The following is a 20,671-nucleotide window of genomic DNA, read 5'->3' on the forward strand; positions in this document are numbered from 1 at the left end:
CAACCTCTACACCCACCTGAGGACCCACAGGGACCCAGAGGGACCCAGAGGGAGGACGGTCATACTCAACCCCAAGAGACTGCCGATGATGATGGGGTGTGTGTGTGTGTGTGTGTGTGTGTGTGTGTGTGTGTGTGTGTGTGTGTGTGTGTGTGTGTGTGTGTGTGTGTGTGTGTGTGTGTGTGTTGTGAATGAGTGTAAAAAATGGAAAGTTGGTCTTTCACCATGCATCAGTGTTTCAAGGGCTTCTATCTCTCCCTCTTTCAATTCACTCCAATTAACCTCAGCTGAATCCGCTTTATTATCACAACCTACATATGCACATATTGTCAAAGCATAGATTTGAAAAGAAACAAAATTAGAAATTATATGAAAGGAAATAAACTGCACACTAAATCAACAGATTCTCCACATAGAATTGTTGTGTATAGTTCATCTCTCTCTCTCTCTCTCTCTCTCTCTCTCTCTCTCTCTCTCTCTCTCTCTCTCTCTCTCTCTCTCTCTCCACCAGCATGTTGAGACACAGCTTTGGTCGTTCCACCCGTTCTATCTGTCTGGTCCTGGCATGTCTGTCTCTTGTTCTCCACCTCCTTCTGGCGCTCTTCTGTCTCTCAGTCCTCCAGACAGCCTGCGTCCTTCCCTCATCCTCATCCTCATCATCACCTTCCTCGTCCTCCTCATCCCCCGTTTCTGGGAAAGAAGACCAGCAGCAACAGTCGACCTCCCACTCCCCCTTTCCATCATCTCCTGCCTCTTCCTCACCGAAGCCATCAAAAAACAGAGATTGTCACAAAGTGGAGAACGATGTCACTGAGAGGGAAAGGGAGCTCACGTGGGCCAAGAAAAGGGACAAAGGGGTCAAAGGTCATTCTAAGCTTGAGGCTCTGTTTGACCACCCGCTATACAACCTGCCTCGACCTGAGTTCCAGGAAGATGACTGGCTGCTGAGGGTGAGAACTGACGATGACGCGAAGGATACAGGAAGTGAGCAGGAGGAGGAGGACACTGCCAACAACAGTAAATGGTAAGTGAGGTGGGCAAGAAAGCGAGAGAGAGGAAAAAGAGAATAAAATAGCTTGCTGGAAACGGCTATCACTATCGAATAAAATCCCTGAAATTTGCATAAAAGTTTTTACCTTCACCTTGGGTGGATAAACCTCTTTGATGGTTGGATGGAAACATAACAGTCAACTGAGTTTCAATTCCTATATCAGTTCAAAAAAAGGGAAAAGTATGGGGCTTCAGTGCCATTACCATATTTCTGTGCCCAAGCATCGATTATGTAAGAGTCGAGTGCTTGTAAAAGATTACATTATGGGGCGAGGAAGCAGATGAAAGAGATTTTATTTCATGAGTGAATAGCGTCGGTGAGGCTGATGAGGGAGCGGGTGTTGTGAGGCGCAGGCCTCGTAGAAAATGCGAGTTTTCAGCCTTTATTGAAATAAGGCTGAAAAGGAGGCACTGATGTATTGAATGGTGCAAGAAAGCCATTGCACAGCTGGGGAACCATTTATATTCACATTTTACATTTAATCATTTAGCAAATGGTTTTATCCAAAGCAATTTACAAGAGGCAGCAATTAGCAGATACATTTGAATGTAACCAGCCAGCATTGTTGAGGGCAACAAACCAATCCTAGTAGTACTGTAAGAAGTAATTGTAGTACATTTACCTAATAGTAATCATATCATAGTAGTACTTTAAGAAGTAACAGTAGCATATTTGCTGCATAGTAGTCATATCATAGTAGTATTATATGATGTAATAGTAGTATATTTGCTGTATAGTGATCATATCATCTACTACAACTACTTTCGGCTGCTCCCGTTAGGGGTCACCACAGTGGATCATCCATTTCCATCCCTTCCTGTCCTCTGCATCTTCCTCTGTCACACCAGCCACCTGCATGTCCTCCCTCACCACATCCATAAACCTCCTCTTTGGGTCATGAGGAGATAGGCAGCAGTAAAGAGGAGCTCCCGGTCAAAATAAGAAAGAAATTGTGTAAAACTCCTAAAATAGTCTGAATACGGCATGAATAAGAATACAAGGGGCCAAGAAAGAGACAAAATGCCCAATCCGCCAAAAACCGACGCACAAAATAAGAAAAAGACGACGACGATGCCAAAAGAAACCAACGAGGTCCCCGTGCTAGCAGCTAACGCTAGCAGTGACGAGCAGCCTAGCTGGGTGGCTACGTTTCAAGCTAGCATGCAGACTAGCTTAGCTTGTATGCAAGTTAAAATGGATGCTAACCAGCAAAACATGGAAACTAAACTGGACAAGACAAGTAAGCAAATGGATGACGCTCTGAAAGGAGTTCGAGACGAAATGGCAAGATTGAGAGAGGAAATGGGCCAAATCAGAACGAAGACGACGCAGAGCCTGGATAGCTACAGGGAGGAAACGAGCAACAGAATCGCGGCTGTTGAGGTGGCTATTCCTGATCAACGGAAAGACATGGGCTTGGTAGAGGAACGCGTGGGAGAGACAGAGGAATGGAACACCGAAGCTCAAGACGTTATCACAGCTCTGATTGAACAACAAGCCAGACTCCAGGAAAATTTGACAGACCTCGAAGGAAGATCAAGAAGAAACAACATCCGTATTTGGGGAATTAAAGAAGGACTTGAGGGGAACTCGGCTAAAAAATACAGTGGCTTGCAAAAGTATTCATACCCCTTGAACTTTTCCACATTTTGTCACGTTTCGACCACAAACATAAATATATTTTATTGGAATTTTATGTGAAAGACCAACACAACGTGGCACACAATTGTGAAGTACAAGGAAAATTATACATGATTAAAAAAAAAATTTCCAAATAAAAAACTGAAAAGTGCGGTGTGCAAAAGTATTCAGCCCCCTGAGTCAATACTTTGTGGAACCGCCTTTTGCTGCAACTACAGCTGCAAGTCTTTTGGGGTAGGTCTCTACCAGCTTTGCACATCTAGAGACTGAAATTTTTGCCCATTCTTCTTTTCAAAATAGCTCAAGCTCAGTCAGATTAGATGGAGAGCGTTTGTGAACGGCAGTTTCCAGATGTTGCCACAGATTCTCAATTGGATTTAGGTCTGGACTTTGACTGGGCCATTCTAACACATGAATATGTTTTGTTGTAAACCGTTCCATTGTAGCGCTGGCTTTATGTTTAGGGTCGTTGTCCTGCTGGAAGGTGAACCTCCGCCCCAGTCTCAAGTCTTTTGCAGACTCCAACAGGTTTTCTTCCAAGATTGCCCTGTATTTGGCTCCATCCATCTTCCCATCAACTCTGACCATCATCCCTGTCCCTGCTGAAGAGAAGCACCCCCAGAGCATGATGCTGCCACCACCATGTTTGTCAGTGGGGATGGTGTGTTCAGAGTGACGTGCAGTGTTAGTTTTGTGCCACACATAGCGTTTTGCATTTAGGCCAAAAAGTTCAATTTTGGTCTCATCTGACCAGAGCACCTTCTTCCACATGTTTGCTGTGTCCCTCACATGGCTTCTGGCAAACTGCAAACGGGACTCCTTATGGTTTTCTTATAACAATGGCTTTCTTCTTGCCACTCTTCCATAAAGGCCAGATTTGTGCAGTGCACGACCAATAGTTGTGCTGTGGACAGATTCCCCCACCTGAGCTGTGGATCTCTGCAGTTCGTCCAGAGTCACTATGGGCCTCTTGGCTGCATCTCTGATCAGCGCTCTCCTTGTTCGGCCTGTAGTTTAGGTGGACGGCCGTGTCTTGGTAAGTTAGCAGTTGTGCCATCCTCTTTCCATTTCCGGATGATGGATTGAACAGTGCTCCGTGAGATGTTCAAAGCTTGGGAAATCTTTTTATAGCCTAACCCTGCTTTAAACTTCTCCACAACTTTATCCCTGACCTGTCTGGTGTGTTCCTTGGACTTCATGATGCTGTTTGCTCCCCAATATTCTCTTAACAAATCTCTGAGGCCGTCACAGAACAGCTGTATTTGTACTGAGATTAGATTACACACAGGTTGACTCTATTTAGTCATTAGGTCAACATTCGATCATTCAGCAATCATCAGGCAACTTCTGAAGGCAATTGGTTGCACTCAGAGAAAAGGGGGCTGAATACTTTTGCACACCGCACTTCTCATTTTTTTATTTGTACATTTTTTTTAAATCATTTGTAATTTTCTTTGTACTTCACAGTTGTGTGCCACTTTGTGTTGGTCTTTCACACAAAATTCCAATAAATTATATTTATGCTTGTGGTCGTAATGTGACAAAATGTGGAAAAGTTCAAGGGGTATGAATAATTTTGCAAGCCACTGTATATCGACGAGCTAATTCACAAGGAGCTAGATCTGCCTGGTGGCGAGGAGCTACAGATCCAGAGAGCACACAGGGCACTGGCCCCCAGACCGGCAGAAAACAAGCCAGCGAGACCAATCATTGTGAACTTTCTGAGCTTTGATGTCAAAGAGAACGTCCTCAAGACGGCATGGAAGAAGAACGTGCAGGTGGCCGAGCAACCAGTCACATTTGATCATGATTATCCTGCGGAGGTAGCAGCTAAGCGTCGGGACTACGCCGGTCTTAAAAAGATTCTCAAAGAAAAGGGACTCCGGTTCCAATCACCCATGACCACGCTGAGGATCCACTGGAATGATGGAACCAAGGTCTACGACAACCCACAGGAGGCAGCCAGGGCGATGCGACAGAGAGGATTGGAGGTACCAGTTCAGCGAGAGGAAAGACCAACGCTGATGCAGACAGCGGAAGCAATACGCAAGCGGACCAGGGTCGGGAGACGAGAGCGCGGAGATCCCCCCGGTACGTGAACAACGAGAGACCCCAATTGAGGGATGGGGTGAATATTGAGAGACGGGATGGGAGCGTGATCTATGTGTCCATTGATGGCACTTGGAACTAGCACTGAGAAAGAACATGACATACTTATGATTGCTTGCCATCCTCGACTCGAGACTTTTATGGGTGAGTAAGAAAAGTTTGAAATAGCAAGTGCACGTTTACTTTTGTAGGATAACATTTATAAGGACACCAAGCGACGGTCGCAAAGGCTGAAGGAGCCTACAACTGAGTGCAAAGGATTTTTTTTTTTGGGTTAACGTCATGTTATTTGATCTGGTTTTGATACCCACAATGTTCAGACTGTTTGATAAATTTAACTTTGAACCACAAGTTTTGACCGGGAGCTACGGAGTTTAGCATGATAATGTTGGACAATTATAGTGAGCTTGGGAGACCCATTGCAATGGACGTCTTCGCCACTTGGGGGGGCCCTTTCACTAGGAAAGGTTTTACCCCTTGCCCACCAACAGGGGGAAGGGGTATAAATTTTAAAACCCCGTTTACCTTGGAAGACCAAACCTTGTTCTTTTGCGTTTATTTGATGAGTTTAGCGGTTGCTACTGATTCATTGTGTGTGTTTCTTGACATGTGGGGAACTGAGGGAGGGCTTTTTGTGGAGCTGTACAATGAATAGGGGTATACAAATGGTGTCTTTAAATGTTAATGGAATGAACAACCCAGTCAAAAGGGCCAAGGTATTAGCAAAATTTAGGAAGGAGGGAACCGTGGTCATATTTCTACAAGAAACTCACTTGTCGTCACAAGAGCACGACAAACTAAAACGGTTTGGATATGATGATACATTCCACAGTTCATTCAAACAGACCAATAGGAGAGGAGTGGCCACCTTAATCAAGAATTCTGTGAAATTTGACATAACTAAGGAGATATGCGATAAGGAGGGGAGGTATGTGGTGGTTAAGGGGAGGATGGAAGGGCTTATGGTCACGTTGCTCAATGTCTATGCACCACCAGATAGTGATAAGAAATTATTTGAGACTATATTTGATATCATAACAGAGGAAACAGAAGGTACTCTTATATGCGCAGGAGACTTCAATGTGGTACTCAATCATAAATTAGACACTACAAGTACAAACAGGAGTATTGTGCATATTAGTAGATACATAAACATACAACTGTCAGAATTAGGAATTATGGATGTGTGGAGAGATATGCACTTACTAGACAGGGATTACACTCATTACTCGCATCGACATTCAACCTACTCTAGGATCGATTACTTTTTTATGACAGCAGGGGACCGATACAGGGTGGAGGAATGCAGAATAGGGGTAACGGACCTGTCGGACCATAGTGCTATATACCTGACAGTGGACCTGAACAGCAGGAGGAGGAAGACTGAGTGGAGAATAAATGTAGGACTATTAAACAATAAGGAATTGGTAGAAGAGATAAAACAAGATATGATTACATACAGAGAGGAGAATGATAATGGAGAAGTGGATCCGACTATTTTGTGGGACGCACTAAAATCAGTAATCAGAGGGAAATTAATAGCACAAGCATCTCACCTCAAACGAGCCAGACTGGAACTCTATCAAAACTTAATCAGGCAACTTAAAAAACTAGAAGAACATCACAAAAAACTGAATACCACCGAGACGCTAGAGAGGGTTAAGGAAGTCAGAGGGAAGATTGATCAGTTACTATTGACAGAAGTAGAGAAGAAAGCCAGATTTGTGAAGCAGTCTTATTATGAGGGAGGGCCGAAAGCAAGTAGATTATTAGCCAGACGAATTAGGATGCAACAAAAGTTAAACACTACATAAAATTAGGGACCCCATGACTGATGAGCTAGTAAGAGAACCAGAGGACATAGAGAGGGTGTTTGTCAATTATTACAAAGCATTGTACACACAACCTACAGCAGCAGAGCCAGATAGGATGAAGGAATTTTTAGATGGTCTGGAACTGCCATCAATAGGAAGAATACAGAATAGCCTCCTGACATCTGATATAACAGAAGAGGAATTAGAGGAAGCAATAAGTAAATTGAAAAATGGCAAATCGGCAGGTAGCGATGGATTTCCATCAGAGTTTTACAAGGTATTCAGACAGGAGCTGAGCCCAATATTGATGGCATCATTAAGCTATACAGTGCATCCAGAAAGTATTCACACCCCTTCACTTTCCCCACATTTTGTTATGTTACAGCCTTATTCCAAAATGGATTAAATTCCTTTTTTTCTCATCAATCTACACATAATACCCCACAATGACAAAGTGAAAAAGGTTTTGTAGAAATTTTTGCAAATTTATTAAAAATAAAAAACTGAAACATTGCATGTACATAAGTATTCACACCCTTTACTCAGTACTTGGTTGAAGCACCCTTGGCAGCGATTACAGCCTCAAGTCTTCTTGGGTATGAAGCTACAAGCTTGGCACACCTATATTTGGGTCATTCCTCCCATTCTTCTCTGCAGATCCTCTCGAGCTCTGTAAGGTTAGATGGAGATTGTCGCTGAGCAGCTATTTTCAGGTCTTTCCAGAGATGTTCAATGGGGTTCAAGTCTGGGCTCTGGCTGGGCCACTCAAGGACATTCACAGACTTGTCCCAAAGCCACTCCTTCATTGTCTTGGCTGTGTGCTAAGGGTCGTTGTCGTGTTGAAAGGTAAACCTTCACCCCAGTCTGAGGTCCTGAGTGCTCTGGAGCAGGTTTTCATCAAGGATCTCTCTGTACTTTGCTCTATTCATCTTTCCCTCAATCCTGACTAGTCTCCCGGTTCCTGCCACTGAAGAACATCCCCACAGCATGATGCTGCCACCACCATGCTTCACTGTAGGGATGGTATTAGCAAGGTGATGAGAGGTGCCTGGTTTCCTCCAGACGTGACGTTTGGCATTCAGGCCAAAGAGTTCAATCTTGGTTTCATCAGACCAGAGAATCTTGTTTCTCATGGTCTGAGAGTCCTTTAGGTGCTTTCTGGCAAAGTCCAAGCGGGCTGTCATGTTCCTTTTACTGAGCAGAGGCTTCTGTCTGGCAACTCTACCATACAGGCCTGATTGGTGGAGTGCTGCAGAGATGGTTGCCCTTCTGGAAGGTTCTCCCATCTCCACATAGGAATGCTGGAGCTCTGTCAGAGTGACCATCGGGTTCTTGGTCACCTCCCTGACCAAGGCCCTTCTCCCGCGATTGCTCAGTTTGGCTGGGCGGCCAGCTCTAGGAAGAGTCCTGGTAGATCCAAACTTCTTCCATTTACGAATGATGGAGACCGCTGTGCTCTTCGGGACCTTCAAAGCTGTAGAAATTTTTTTGTACCCTTCCCCAGATCTGTGCCTCGATACAATCCTGTCTCGGAGGTCCACAGACAATTCCTTTGACTTCATGGCTTGGTTTCTGCTCTGACATGCACTGTCAACAGTGGGAGCTTATACAGACAGGTGTGTGCCTTTCCAAATCATGTCCAATCAATTGAATTTACTACAGGTGGACTCCAATCAAGATGTAGAAACATCTCAAGGATGATCAGTGGAAACAGGATGAACCTGAGCTCAATTTTGAGTGTCATAGCAAAAGGTGTGAATACTTACGTACATGCAATATTTCAGTTTTTCATTTTTAATAAATTTGCAAAAACTTCTACAAAACCTTTTTCACTTTGTCATTATGGGGTATTGTGTGTAGATTGATGAGAAAAAAAGGAATATAACCCATTGTGGAATAAGGCTGTAACATAACAAAATGTGGGGAAAGTGAAGGGGTGTGAATACTTTCCGGATGCACTGTACCATGAAAGAGGGCAAAACTCCCCCTTCTTGGAAAGAAGCTAACATCACCACAATTCCAAAAGAAGGGAAGGACAAAGAACTGTGCAGTAGTTTCAGACCAATATCCATACTCAATGTAGATTATAAAATATACACCTCAATACTGTCAAAGAGGTTTGGGACATTCATGACCGATGTTGTTGATGAGGACCAGTCTGACTTTATAAGAGGAAGGCAAACGCAGGACAACATAAGGAATTCATACTGTGGAAGAGACACAGAGGAGCGGAGAGAGTGCAGTCCTGGTGAGCTTAGATGCTGAAAAGGCATTTGACTGTGTAAGCTGGTCATACCTTTTCATTGTATTAGAAAAGTTAGGATTCGATGATAACTCAGTTAAATGCATCAAAGCATTGTACCAAGAACCAACCGCAAGAGTGAAGGTGAATGGGAGTTTATCAGATAGGTTTATATTAGAACGATCGACTCGACAGGGCTGCTGCTTATCACCCGCGCTCTTCGCTATCTTCATTGAGCCCTTGGCCCAAGCGATTAGACAGCACCAAGACATCAGGGGAGTAGAGATAAGAGGGACAGAACACAAGTTGGGTCTATTTGCGGACGACCTGATAGTTTACATGACACAACCAGATATCAGCTTTCCAGCATTGATGGGCTTACTTCAGGAATATGGATACTATTCAGGGTATAAAATTAATGTGACAAAGATGCAGATCTTAACGTTGAATTACTCACCTCCAAAAGGGATCAAAGAAAGCTTCAAAATCAGATGGGACTCAGACGAAATGAAATATTTGGGGGTATGCATTACAAAAGGGATAGAAAAACTATATAATTCAAATTATTCACGCATAAACCAAGAAATAAACAAGGATCTGAGAAGGTGGTCACTAATCAACCTAGATTTTAGCTCAAGGATAGAAGTGGTCAAAATGAACATGTTACCGAGACTGCTATACCTATTCCAGTCTCTTCCTATACAAATACCACATAATCAATTCAGGGAGTGGGATAAATTGATATCTCGTTTTATTTGGGGAGGAAAAAGTCCTAGGGTTAGATTTACAACTATGCAGTTGCCCAAAGAGAGAGGGGGAATGGCATTGCCTAATCTCGAGGATTATTATTATACAGCCCAGCTCAGGGCAGTGTTATGCTGGTGTGATTCAAATTATGAAGCCAGATGGAGATACATAGAAACGGGAGGGCTAACAGGGAGGGAGGGCTTTCAGATTCAGACATTGTTAGGGGACATGGAACTTTTTAGGACACAGGGGAAATTATTGGACACGATCACTAAATTCACTCTAGACATTTGGAAGATACAAACTGGAAAAAGAAACCAAGGTTCTTAGATGGCTGGCTCATGACAGTAGATTTCAACCAGGGAAAGATGATTGGAGTTTCAAAAGATGGGAGTATAGGGGCATCACGGCAATATGTACTAAAATGGATAAAGGGGAGATACAAAGTTTTCAATGTCTTAAGGACAAGTTTGATTTGGGTGGAGGAGACTATTATAGGTATATTCAGGTGAAAGATTATTATGCCAAGGAAATAAAAATAGACAAATCTGTAGAACAGAACCCGCTGATTCGATTGGTGGCTAATGCATATAAAGGGAAGAAAGTGAGGGCCATTTCAGCTTTATACCAAGCACTGCTTGAGAGCAGGGGTAACTCAACTAAATATATAAAGGATAAGTGGGATAGAGAATTGGAGATGGAGATGACCGAGGAGGAGTGGGAAAATGTATGTAGGATTCAGCACTCGGCCATTGCTTCGAGGTTGTGGAGGGAGTTTGGTTGGAAAAATGTCATCAGGTACTTCATAACACCAAAAGTGAAGGGGAGGTATGCACCAGAACATAATGATTGCTGGAGACAGTGTGGCAGGTTGGGGCTGACCATTCTCACATATTTTGGAAGTGCCCCAAGTTGAAAGAGTACTGGGAAGAAATATGGGGGGCTCTGAAGACGATTTTGGGTTATGAAGTGCCTATGACTGGATTAGTATTATACTTGGGGAATCTGACTGAGGAAAACGTACAAGGTAGTGATATGTACCTAGTCAAAATCTTGCTTGTCGCTAGTAGGAAAGCTATAACAAGAGCATGGTATAAGATTGATCCACCTACGAAAGAACAGTGGTTGAGTGCGGTAGAGGAAATATATAAAATGGAAAGATTCACGTTTATACTGAGGGTGCAAGGGGAGAAGCTTGATTCGAAATGGGTGAAATGGATTGAGTACAAGAGAGAGGAACAAATGTAACGTTTATAGGACACCACATGACCATGAAACTAGCAAAAGATGTTATGTAAATAAGAAGTAACCCACATGTCACACTATCATTTTATTTTATTTTATTTTATTGTTTATTATTATTATTATTGTTTAGTTCCTTTGTTATTGTCTGTATTATATTTGCTATGAAACTGTGAATATTTGTAATTTGCAATACTACCATTAAAAATAAAAGTTACAAAAAAAACCCTCCTCTTTGGCCTTCCTCTTTTCCTCTTCCCTGGCAGCTCCATATTCAGCATCCTTCTCCCAATATACCCAGCATCTCTCCTCCACACATGCCCAAACCATCTCAATCTTGCCTCTCTTGCTTTGTCTCCAAACTGTCCAACCTGAGCTGTCCCTCTAATATACTCGTTCCTAATCCTGTCCTTCTTCGTCACTCCCAATGAAAATCTTAGCATCTTCAACTCTGCCGCCTCCAGCTTCACTTCCTGTCTTTTCGTCAGTGCCACTGTCTCCAAACCACATAACAAGGCTGGTCTCACAACCATCTTGTAAACCTTCCCTTTAACTCTTGCTGGTACCCTTCTGTCACAAATCACTCCTGACACTCTTCTCCACCCACTCCGCCCTGCTTGCACTCACTTCTTCACCTCTCTTCTGCACTCCCCATTACTTTGGATAGTTGACCCCCAAGTATTTAAACTCATACGCCTTCGTCACCTCTACTCCTTGTATCCTCACCATTCCATTGTCCTCCCTCTCATTCACGCATAGGTATTCCGTCTTGCTCCTACTGACTTTCCTTCCTCTTCTCTCCAGTGCATACCTCCACCTCTCCAGGCTCTCCTCAACCTGCACCCTACTCTCGCTACAGATGACAATGTCATCCACAAACATCATAGTCCACGGAGACTCCTGCCTGATCTCATCCGTCAACCTGTCCGTCGCCATTGCAAACAAGAAAGGGCTCAGAGCCGATCCTTGATATAATCCCACCTCCACCTTGAACCCATCTGTCATTCCAACCGTACACCTCACCACTGTCACACTTCCCTCATACATATCCTGCACCACTCCTACACACTTCTTTGCAACTCCCGACTTCCTCATACAATACCACACCTCCTCTCTCGACACCCTGTCATATGCTTTCTCTAAATCCACAAAGACACAACGTAACTCCTTCTGACCTTCTCTATGCTTCTCCATCAACATTCTCAAAGCAAACATCACATCTGTGGTGCTCTTTCGTGGCATGAAACCATATTGCTGCTCGCTAATCGTCACCTCTCCTCTTAACCTAGCTTCTATTACTCTTTCCCATATCTTCATGCTGTGGCTGATCAACTTTATACCTCTGTAGTTGTTACAGTTCTGCACATCACCCTTATTCTTGAAAATCGGTACCAGTATGCTTCTTCTCCACTCCTCAGGTATCCTTTCGCTTTCCATGATTGTGTTAAACAATCTAGTTAAAAACTCTACCGCCATCTCTCCTAAACATCTCCATGCCTCCACAGATATGACATCAGGACCAACTGCCTTTCCACTCTTCATTCTCTTCACAGCTGACCTCACTTCCTCCTAATCCACCGCACTTCCTGATTCACTATCCCCACAACATCCAACCTTCTCTCTCTCTCATTTTCTTCATTCATCAGCCCCTCAAAGTACTCCTTCCACCTTCTCAGCACACTCTCCTCAATTGTCAGCACATTTCCATCTCTATCCTTAATCGCCCTAACCTGCTGCACATCGTTCCCAGCTCGGTCCCTCTGTCTAGCCAATCAGTACAAGTCCTTTTCTCCTCCCTTAGTGTCTAACCTCTCATACAACTCACCATATGCCTTTTCCTTTGCCTTTGTCACCATTCTCTTCGCTTTACACTGCATCTCCTTGTACTCCTGTCTACTTTCTTCATCTCTCTGACCATCCCACTTCTTCTTTGCCAACCTTTTCCTCTGTATACTTTGCTGTACTTCTTCATTCCACCACCAAGTCTCCTTGTCTTCCTTCCTCAGTCCAAATGATACACCAGGTACCTTCCTAGCTGTCTCCCTCACTATTTCTGCAGTGCTTGCCCAGCCATCCGGCAACTCTTCACTACCACCCAGTGCCTGTCTTAACTCCTCTCTGAACTCCACACAACAGTCTTCCTTCTTCAACTTCCACTATTTGATCTTTGTCTCTACCTTCACTCGCTTCCTCTTCTTGGTCTCCAAAGTCATCCTCCAGACCACCATCTGATGCTGCCTATCTACGTTCTCCCCTGTCACCACTTTGCAGTCTCCAATCGCTTTCCAATCGCGCTTTCCAATAAGATATAGTCCACCTGGATGCACTTGCCTCCACTCCTGTATGGCACCCTGTGTTCCTCTCTCTTCTTGAAATATGTATTCACCACAGCCATTTCCATCCTTTTTGCAAAATCCACCACCATCAGTCCTTCCACATTTCTTTCCTTGACACCACACCTACCCATCACCTCCTCATCGCCTCTGTTCCCTTCACCAACATGCCCATTGAAGTCCGCTCCAATCACTACTCTCTCCCCCTTGGGTATCCCCTCCACCACTGTAATCGCAGCCGTTCTATGTGCTTTTATTTGAAATACTTGCCTTTATTTTGACATTCTCAAAACCGGAAGTAGTGCCCTTTAATTCCGTAAACTTCACACAAGGACCGAGAAGCGCCTGTAGTAGTATTATAACCTTGCTAGTTCGTTTTGGGGTTTTTTTTGTCACTCTATGCTTTGTAGTGTAGACAAAATAGCAAGAGATGATGATGAAAGGCGGTTCCACGTATTCGTAGCCAACCGAATCCAGCAGATCAAATCAAGCACAGAGCCAAGTCAGTGGCAATATGTTGCCTCAGAAAACAATCCAGCTGACCATAACTCTCATGGGCTCACCACAAAGGAGCTTGTAAAGTCCAACTGGTTTACAGGACCTAGTTTCCTGTGGCAAAAGGAACTCCCTAAGGAAGAAGAGATTAAGGTGGGAGAGCTCAATGATGAAGACCCAGAAATCAAAAGCACACAGGTTCACACAACCAAAGCAAAGGAAGAGAGGTCTCTGTCAGACCACCTTCAGAAGTTTTCAGATTGGAGGAGAGCCGTAATGGCCAAGCGAGACCTAGGCGCCTTGCAAAGAAAGTGAAAGGTCTGAAAACAAGATCCAATGAAGCTACAATGCTTGAGGAAATAAAGGATGCTGAACAATTCATAATCCATGTAGGTCAAGAAGAAGCATTCAGTGAAGAAATCAAGTCTCTAAAACAAAAGAAAGGGGTACAAAAGAACAATTCAACCGAGCTGCACAAGTTAAGCCCACTCATGGATAACCATGATATGCTGAGGGTGGGAGGAAGACTGACACAAGCAGCACTCCATCCCCATGTCAAACACCCAGCTATCCTCCCAAAGAGACATCATGTGTCTCGACTGCTAATAAAGCACTACCACGAGGAGGTTAAACATCAGGGTTGTGGAATGACCATCAATGAAATACGCTCCAATGGGATTTGGATCCTGGGATGTAGTAGTGAAGTGTCATCCCTCATCTTCAAATGCATTAAATGCAGGAAATTCAGTAAGTGTAATTAAGAACAAAAAATTGCCGACCTTCCACCTGAAAGGATGGAAGCTACCCTTCTGTTTACATACAGTGGTATGGGCTGTTTCGGACCATTTTATGTTAAAGATGGAAGGAAAGAACTGAAGAGATATGGGCTCCTATTCACCTGCATGTGTTGATGAGCCATCCACATTGAGGTATTGGATGACCTTTCCACTGATGCCTTCCTTAATGCGTTGCACTGCTTTATTGCTATAAGGGGTAATGTAAGTCAACTATAAAGTGACCAAGGCACAAACTTTGTGGGTGCACGCAACGAATTCCAGGAATTGATGAAAGGGATAGAGCAAGAACGTTTGAAAGAACTAGGATGCAACTTCGTCATGAACCCACCTGCTTCCAGTCACATGGGCGGTGTCTGGGAGAGACAGATACGTACCGTGAGAGGTGTTCTCACATCCATCCTAGACCAGTCTGCTGGAAAATTAGACAGCTCTTCATTAAGAACCTTCCTATATGAAGTGATGGCTATAGTGAATAGTCGACCATTGACCACAAAACCCCTCAATGATCCATCGGGACCAGAACCCCTAACTCCAAACCATATATTGACAATGAAGTCGTCAATCATCGCACCACCACCTGGAGAGTTCGTAAGGGAAGATCTCTATCTTCGGAAGAGATGGAAGAGAGTTCAATTCTTGTCCAAAGAATTTTGGACCAGGTGGAGGTAGGAGTATTTTCTAAACCTGCAACAAAGAAGCAAATGGAACAAGAACAGGAGAAATGCTAAAGTGAATGACATTGTCCTGTTGCAAGATGATGCCACCCCAAGCAATCAGTGGAAGTTGGCAAAGGTCGTTGAGGTCTTCCGAGGAGCTGATGGAAAGGTCAGAAAACTCAAACTGTTACTTAGTGACACAACACTAGACAGTAAAGGCACTCACACAACTAAGCCAGTGTACTTAGAAAGGTCCATACACAAAACAGTACTATTGCTTGAGGCTGAGTAAAGAATTAACTCTTCAGTAAGAGTGTTTTGGTTTTCAAAGTATATTTGTTTATTTACATCAATGTCTTATAAGGTCCTGTCAACAATATCAAGTTTAATTGAGAATCACACATTGTGTGATGGTGGGAGTGGAACTGCAGCCGTTCTATGTGCTTTTATTTGAAATACTTGCCTTTATTTTGACATTCTCAAAACCGGAAGTAGTACCTGTTAATTCCGTAAACCACACAAGGACTGAGAAGCGCCTGTAGTAGTACTGTAACCTTGCTAGTTCGTTGTTTTTTTGGTCACTCTATGCTTTGTAGTTTTTCACTACAGTTACATATGAAAAAGTGCATGTAAGATTGAAGAAAATTTTATGTTCAAGCATCGTATTTGGAATGAGAAGATTGCCTGGGAGGAATATCCAAGATAACTCTGCCGTTGGTTGAGAAGCAGGCTAAAGTGGTTAGTATTAGCTTATGTTTTCTTTGTCAGTATTAGCTGCAGTGCTAAGCAGTGCTATTTTCCTAACGATTGTACAAGCTGATGTTGTTTTTTCTTTGTCTGTCTGCACTTTTAGTTCTACAGTGTAAATAAAACATCAGTAAAAAGACCTCGAGTCTCGCATCCAATCAATGGGCGGCATAACTACGTCATCCAACTCACTCCAGAATTCTTCTGTCTCTTCCATCTCACACCCAACTTGCGGGGCATATGCGCTGATAACATTCATCAATGCACCTTCCATTTCCAGCTTCATACATACCACTCTGTCTGACACTCTCCACCTCCAGCACACTCTTGACATACGTTTCCTTCAGAATTACCCCTACCTCATATCTCCTCCCATTCGCACCGTGGTAGAAGAGTTTGAACCCACCTCCGATGCTCCTGGCCTTACTCCCCTTCCACCTGGTCTCTTGCACACACAGTATGCCTACCTTTCTTCTTTCCATCATATCAGCCAGCTCTCTCCCTCTACCAGTCATAGTGCCAACATTCAAAGTTTCGACTCCCACCTCCACACTCCTACCCTTCCTCCTCTCTCGCTGCCTCTTGACATGCCTTCCCCCTCTCGTACCGGTGGCGGTCGTTGGTAACCCGGGCTTCGACCGAGCTGGTATGGAAATCTATTTATGATCCGCGTATTTGATTTGGCAAAGATTTTACGCCGGATGCCCTCCCTGATGCAACCCACCCCTCATTTATCCGGGCTTGGGACCGGCACTAAGAATGCACTCACTGGCTTGTGCATCCTAAGTGGCTGGGTTATAGTGATCATGTCATAGTAGTACTACGTGATGTAATAGTAGTATATTTACTGCATAGTGATCATATCATAGTAGTAATATATGAAGTAATAGTAGTATATTTGCTGCATGCATGCCAAGTGCATTTAGTGTAGTTGCACTTTACAGCATCAAGATGTGAATATGGGAATCAAAGTACAAAATAGATTTACATTGGCACGAATCAGAAGAAGGTAAATTAAGCAATGAAGTGTAAGTAGAATTAGGGCTCAATACTAATAGTGTTGAAGTAAGTAGGGGCACAATTGTAACAGTAACAGGGATTAAATGTTAATTACGGATTAAGGATTAATAAGGATTAAGGTAGGCCTTAAAGAGGAACGTTTTCAGGCCTTTCTGGAAGGAAACAAACGAGTCAGTCAGAGCTGCAGTGATCTGAATAGAGACTGACCAAGAGGTTGGGTTCATTCCCAATGGAGAAAGAGTCTGACTTAATGAATAAACCCGCAGTTTTGACTACAAATGGACCTGTACATTAAATACAGTTGTTTGTAGTCATACAGAGTCTTGACGTTCTCGCAAAATGTAACAGCACAGTCTTGTCAACAGCAATGCTGATGGATTGGCTTTTCAAAGGAAGAAGAAGACAAGCTCTGTCTGTCTGAGGTGGATCTTGATTTGGCAGACAATCCCATTGAAGATATCAGAAACACAAACAGAGATGTACAGATAATCACAATTGCTAAAAACTCACCACAAAGGGCTTCTGTACTTATACATCAAGACGAGGACTAAGTTTTACAAGCTAAATTAAAGACATCTTGTCTGCCGAAACCATTAATGCAATCTACAATGGCTACCACAAAAATCCTCTGTGCATCCTGCATGTTTCCTCTGTATTGTTCAGATCCACGTTTCAGTAAAACAAACATGGTTGTCATGAATTGTTGAAACGATATGCAGGCAGTCCCTGAATTACGAACAAGTTCCATTTTTGAGTCTGTTCATAAGTCGAATTTGTATGTAAGTCGAAACAGTTACGTACAGTTCACATCTAGCGTCAGTCAAAATGTTTGTCTTGGCAGGGCAGGATATTATGTTGCTGTAAAGCCCCTTGAGGCAAATTTGTAATTTATGATATTGGGCTATACAAATAAAATTGCCTTGACTTAGTATATAGTATATATTTTACCTAAAACATCGTAAATATAATAATGCAGTAATAATAATAAATGTAACTACAGTACAGTATTTATAATTGAATCAGGAATCAGGATTTCAGGAATCTAAAATGAGTTTCCTCCATAGGGTGCCTGGGCTCAGCCTTAGAGATAGGGCGAGGAGCTCGGACATCCGGAGGGAGCTCGGAGTAGAGCCGCTGCTCCTTCACATCGAAAGGAGCCAGTTGAGGTGGTTCAGGCATCTGATTAGGATGTCTCCTGGGCGCCTTCCTTTGGAGGTTTTCCGGGCATGTCCAACTGAGGGGAGACCCCGGGGTAGACCCAGAACTCACTGGAGGGACTATGTACATGTTCAATCTGGCCTTGGAACGTCTTGGGATCCCCCAGAGCTGGAGGACGTTGCTCTGGTGAGGGACGTCTGAAGTGCGTAGGGCCCAAGCTAAGTAGGGCCCGACCCCAGAGAAGCGGCTGATGATGAGATGAGATGAGATGAGATGAGATGAGATGAGATGAGATGAATGAGGAATACTATTATTTCCAGTTTTGTTTCAATTGTGATCTTTTTTCCTTTTCTTCGATGCATCACCATCACTTGCATCAGATTTAAGCTTTGAAGCCATGATTATGAGAGTAAACACATGAACATTTTAAGTGAAAAAACAATGCACACAACAATGTTTACGCGATCCGACTTAAAATGGCAATGATGACGTGGCGTTGTTTTCTCTCGGGCCGACTAACTGCCTAAAACGCGTAGTGTTTGAGTGTCGCGTAAAGTAGTCCCGTCCGTTTGTTAGTACGAACCATTGTGTGTAACTCGATTTTTTAAAATAATAGGCTTTACGGTGGTCGTTTCGTAAATACGGGCGTTCATAACCCGGGGACTACCTGTAGCTCAATCTGATGATAATCGCTTTATTTGCCTGTTAACCGTCTCTCACCTCCTCTCCTGTAGGGGGAGTGAGAGTGAGGAGGAGGGCTACGACGACGCTAACTGGACAACCAATGTGGAGACCCATCCGCCCTGGCTGCGGTTCCACCTTGGCATCTCTCGCTGGGAGCTGTACAACAGGAAGGACCCCAACTTGGTCCAGCTGATTCGCTATCTGGCAACGCAGCGTATCGTCAATGCCGGTGAGTACGGCGTGAGACAGGACGAGAGGGGTGAGACAACAAGGAGAAGGTGTGGATGGAGTAAGGTAATGATAGAGCTGAAATGGGTGCAGAGTGCAGAAGGTAGAAGATATCGGTGACTTGACTGATTTAGCGATATACAAGTAAACGTGGCCTTAAATGTTAGCAGGTGCGAGGCGTCCAGGTGGCGTGGTGGTGGTCTTTTCTGCTGCCTACCAACGCAGGGAAATCCCCGTGTTACCTCCGGCTTGGTCGGGCGTCCCTGCAGACAGTTGGCCGTGTCTGCGGGTGGGAAGCCGGATGTGGGCATGTGTCCTGGTCGCTGCACTAGCGCCTCCTCTGGTCGGTCAGAGCACCTGTTCAGGGGGGAGGGGGAACTGGGGGAAATAGCGTGATCCTCCCATGCGCTACGTCCCCCTGGCGAAACTCCTCACTGTCAGGTGAAAAGTAGCAGCTGGCGACTCCACGTGTATCGGAGGAGGCATGCGGTAGTCTGCAGCCCTCCCCGAGCAGCGACCTGTAGGGCTCGGAGGAGTGGGGTAATTGGACGAGTACAACTGACAATTGGGGAGAAAAAAAGGGGGAGGGGGAGTCAAAAAAATGTTAACAGGTGCAATGCATAAAAACGCACCGGGTGGCGTACCGCGTGGGCATACCTTTTGTCTCCTCCTTGCCGGAGAATACCATCTCCACTCATCTGAAGGCATTTGATGATTGTCCACGAGCACTCAGAGGTGGGTGGAGGGGGAGGGGTTAGAGGGAGGAAGAGGAAGCGTCAGAGATAATCACGAGAGATGATGGAGGGCATCCATCGTGACATGCAGGGCGCACACCTGATTCCCTCCGCTGTCGTCCCCGAGAGACTTTTCACCTGGTGATGACAGAGACGAGACAGAGTGAGCAAGAGAGCGTTGCTGTCTTTAACACACACACACACACACACACACACACACACACACACACACACACACACACACACACACACACACACACACACACACACTTCTACAGTCACGTCTATAGACGACCAAATCAGTTTTTCCACGTCGATGACATCATCAAGTGAAACCCAGCATGGTCCATTAAGGTGGAGAGTGTGACTGTGGTGTGATTGACAGGCTCGCTGTTCCCGTGTCTGCAGTGGCTTTCGCGTGATTCAGGATGTGGTATGTGCCCTGTGGGGTGCCAGTGACAGGCAGATGAAGGGAAGGCAATGGAAAGTATCACACTTGTGATGTGTATGAACAGAGCGACGCTGTTCTGGGCCTTCCTATGTGTCAGCCCTCCGGCTCAGCCCTGTTGGAGCCTCCGCCTCCGGCGCGCTCCGAGTCCGAAATACCGACTCCACCAGGCGCCGCATTGTTCTGCGCACCAGTGCTACATGTGAAACGGCCATTGTCCCAACCCGCTGCCGCTCTGGCGGTGCCACGGTCCGTCCCTGGCATGCCGACGCACAGATTCCTCTGGGTTGGACACAATCAGAGTCGAGTCCAAAGTCCTGCTGCTCTCTTTTAACTCAACTCCCTTTTGCACAGTTCATACCAACTTCACAGAGCCACGGTCCAAACAGCTTTTGAATTGTAGGACAACTCTATCGCTCGCGCGCACACACACGCACGGGGGGAATTACTGGGGATTCAGCTTAGTGTTCGATGAGCCTCAGATCCCTTCTGTCTGCAGAAGAGCGTTTAAAGAGGCTTTAAAAA

The 20,671-nt window shown here is 44.6% G+C and overlaps 1 protein-coding gene across 1 annotated transcript in view; it reads left to right on the forward strand.

Annotated features, from left to right (window-relative positions):
- Positions 1–512: 512 nt before the first annotated feature.
- The window catches only part of fam20cl (family with sequence similarity 20 member C, like), a 29,982-nt gene continuing 9,823 nt past the window's right edge, over positions 513–20,671 (forward strand). The window contains exons 1-2 of the mRNA XM_056288078.1: positions 513–1,024; positions 18,787–18,965. Of these exons, the coding sequence (XP_056144053.1) occupies positions 513–1,024; positions 18,787–18,965 (691 nt within the window). The remainder of the gene's footprint in view (positions 1,025–18,786; positions 18,966–20,671) is intronic.

This window comes from Lampris incognitus, chromosome 10 (genome assembly GCF_029633865.1).
Source record: "Lampris incognitus isolate fLamInc1 chromosome 10, fLamInc1.hap2, whole genome shotgun sequence".
NCBI lineage: Eukaryota > Metazoa > Chordata > Actinopteri > Lampriformes > Lampridae > Lampris > Lampris incognitus.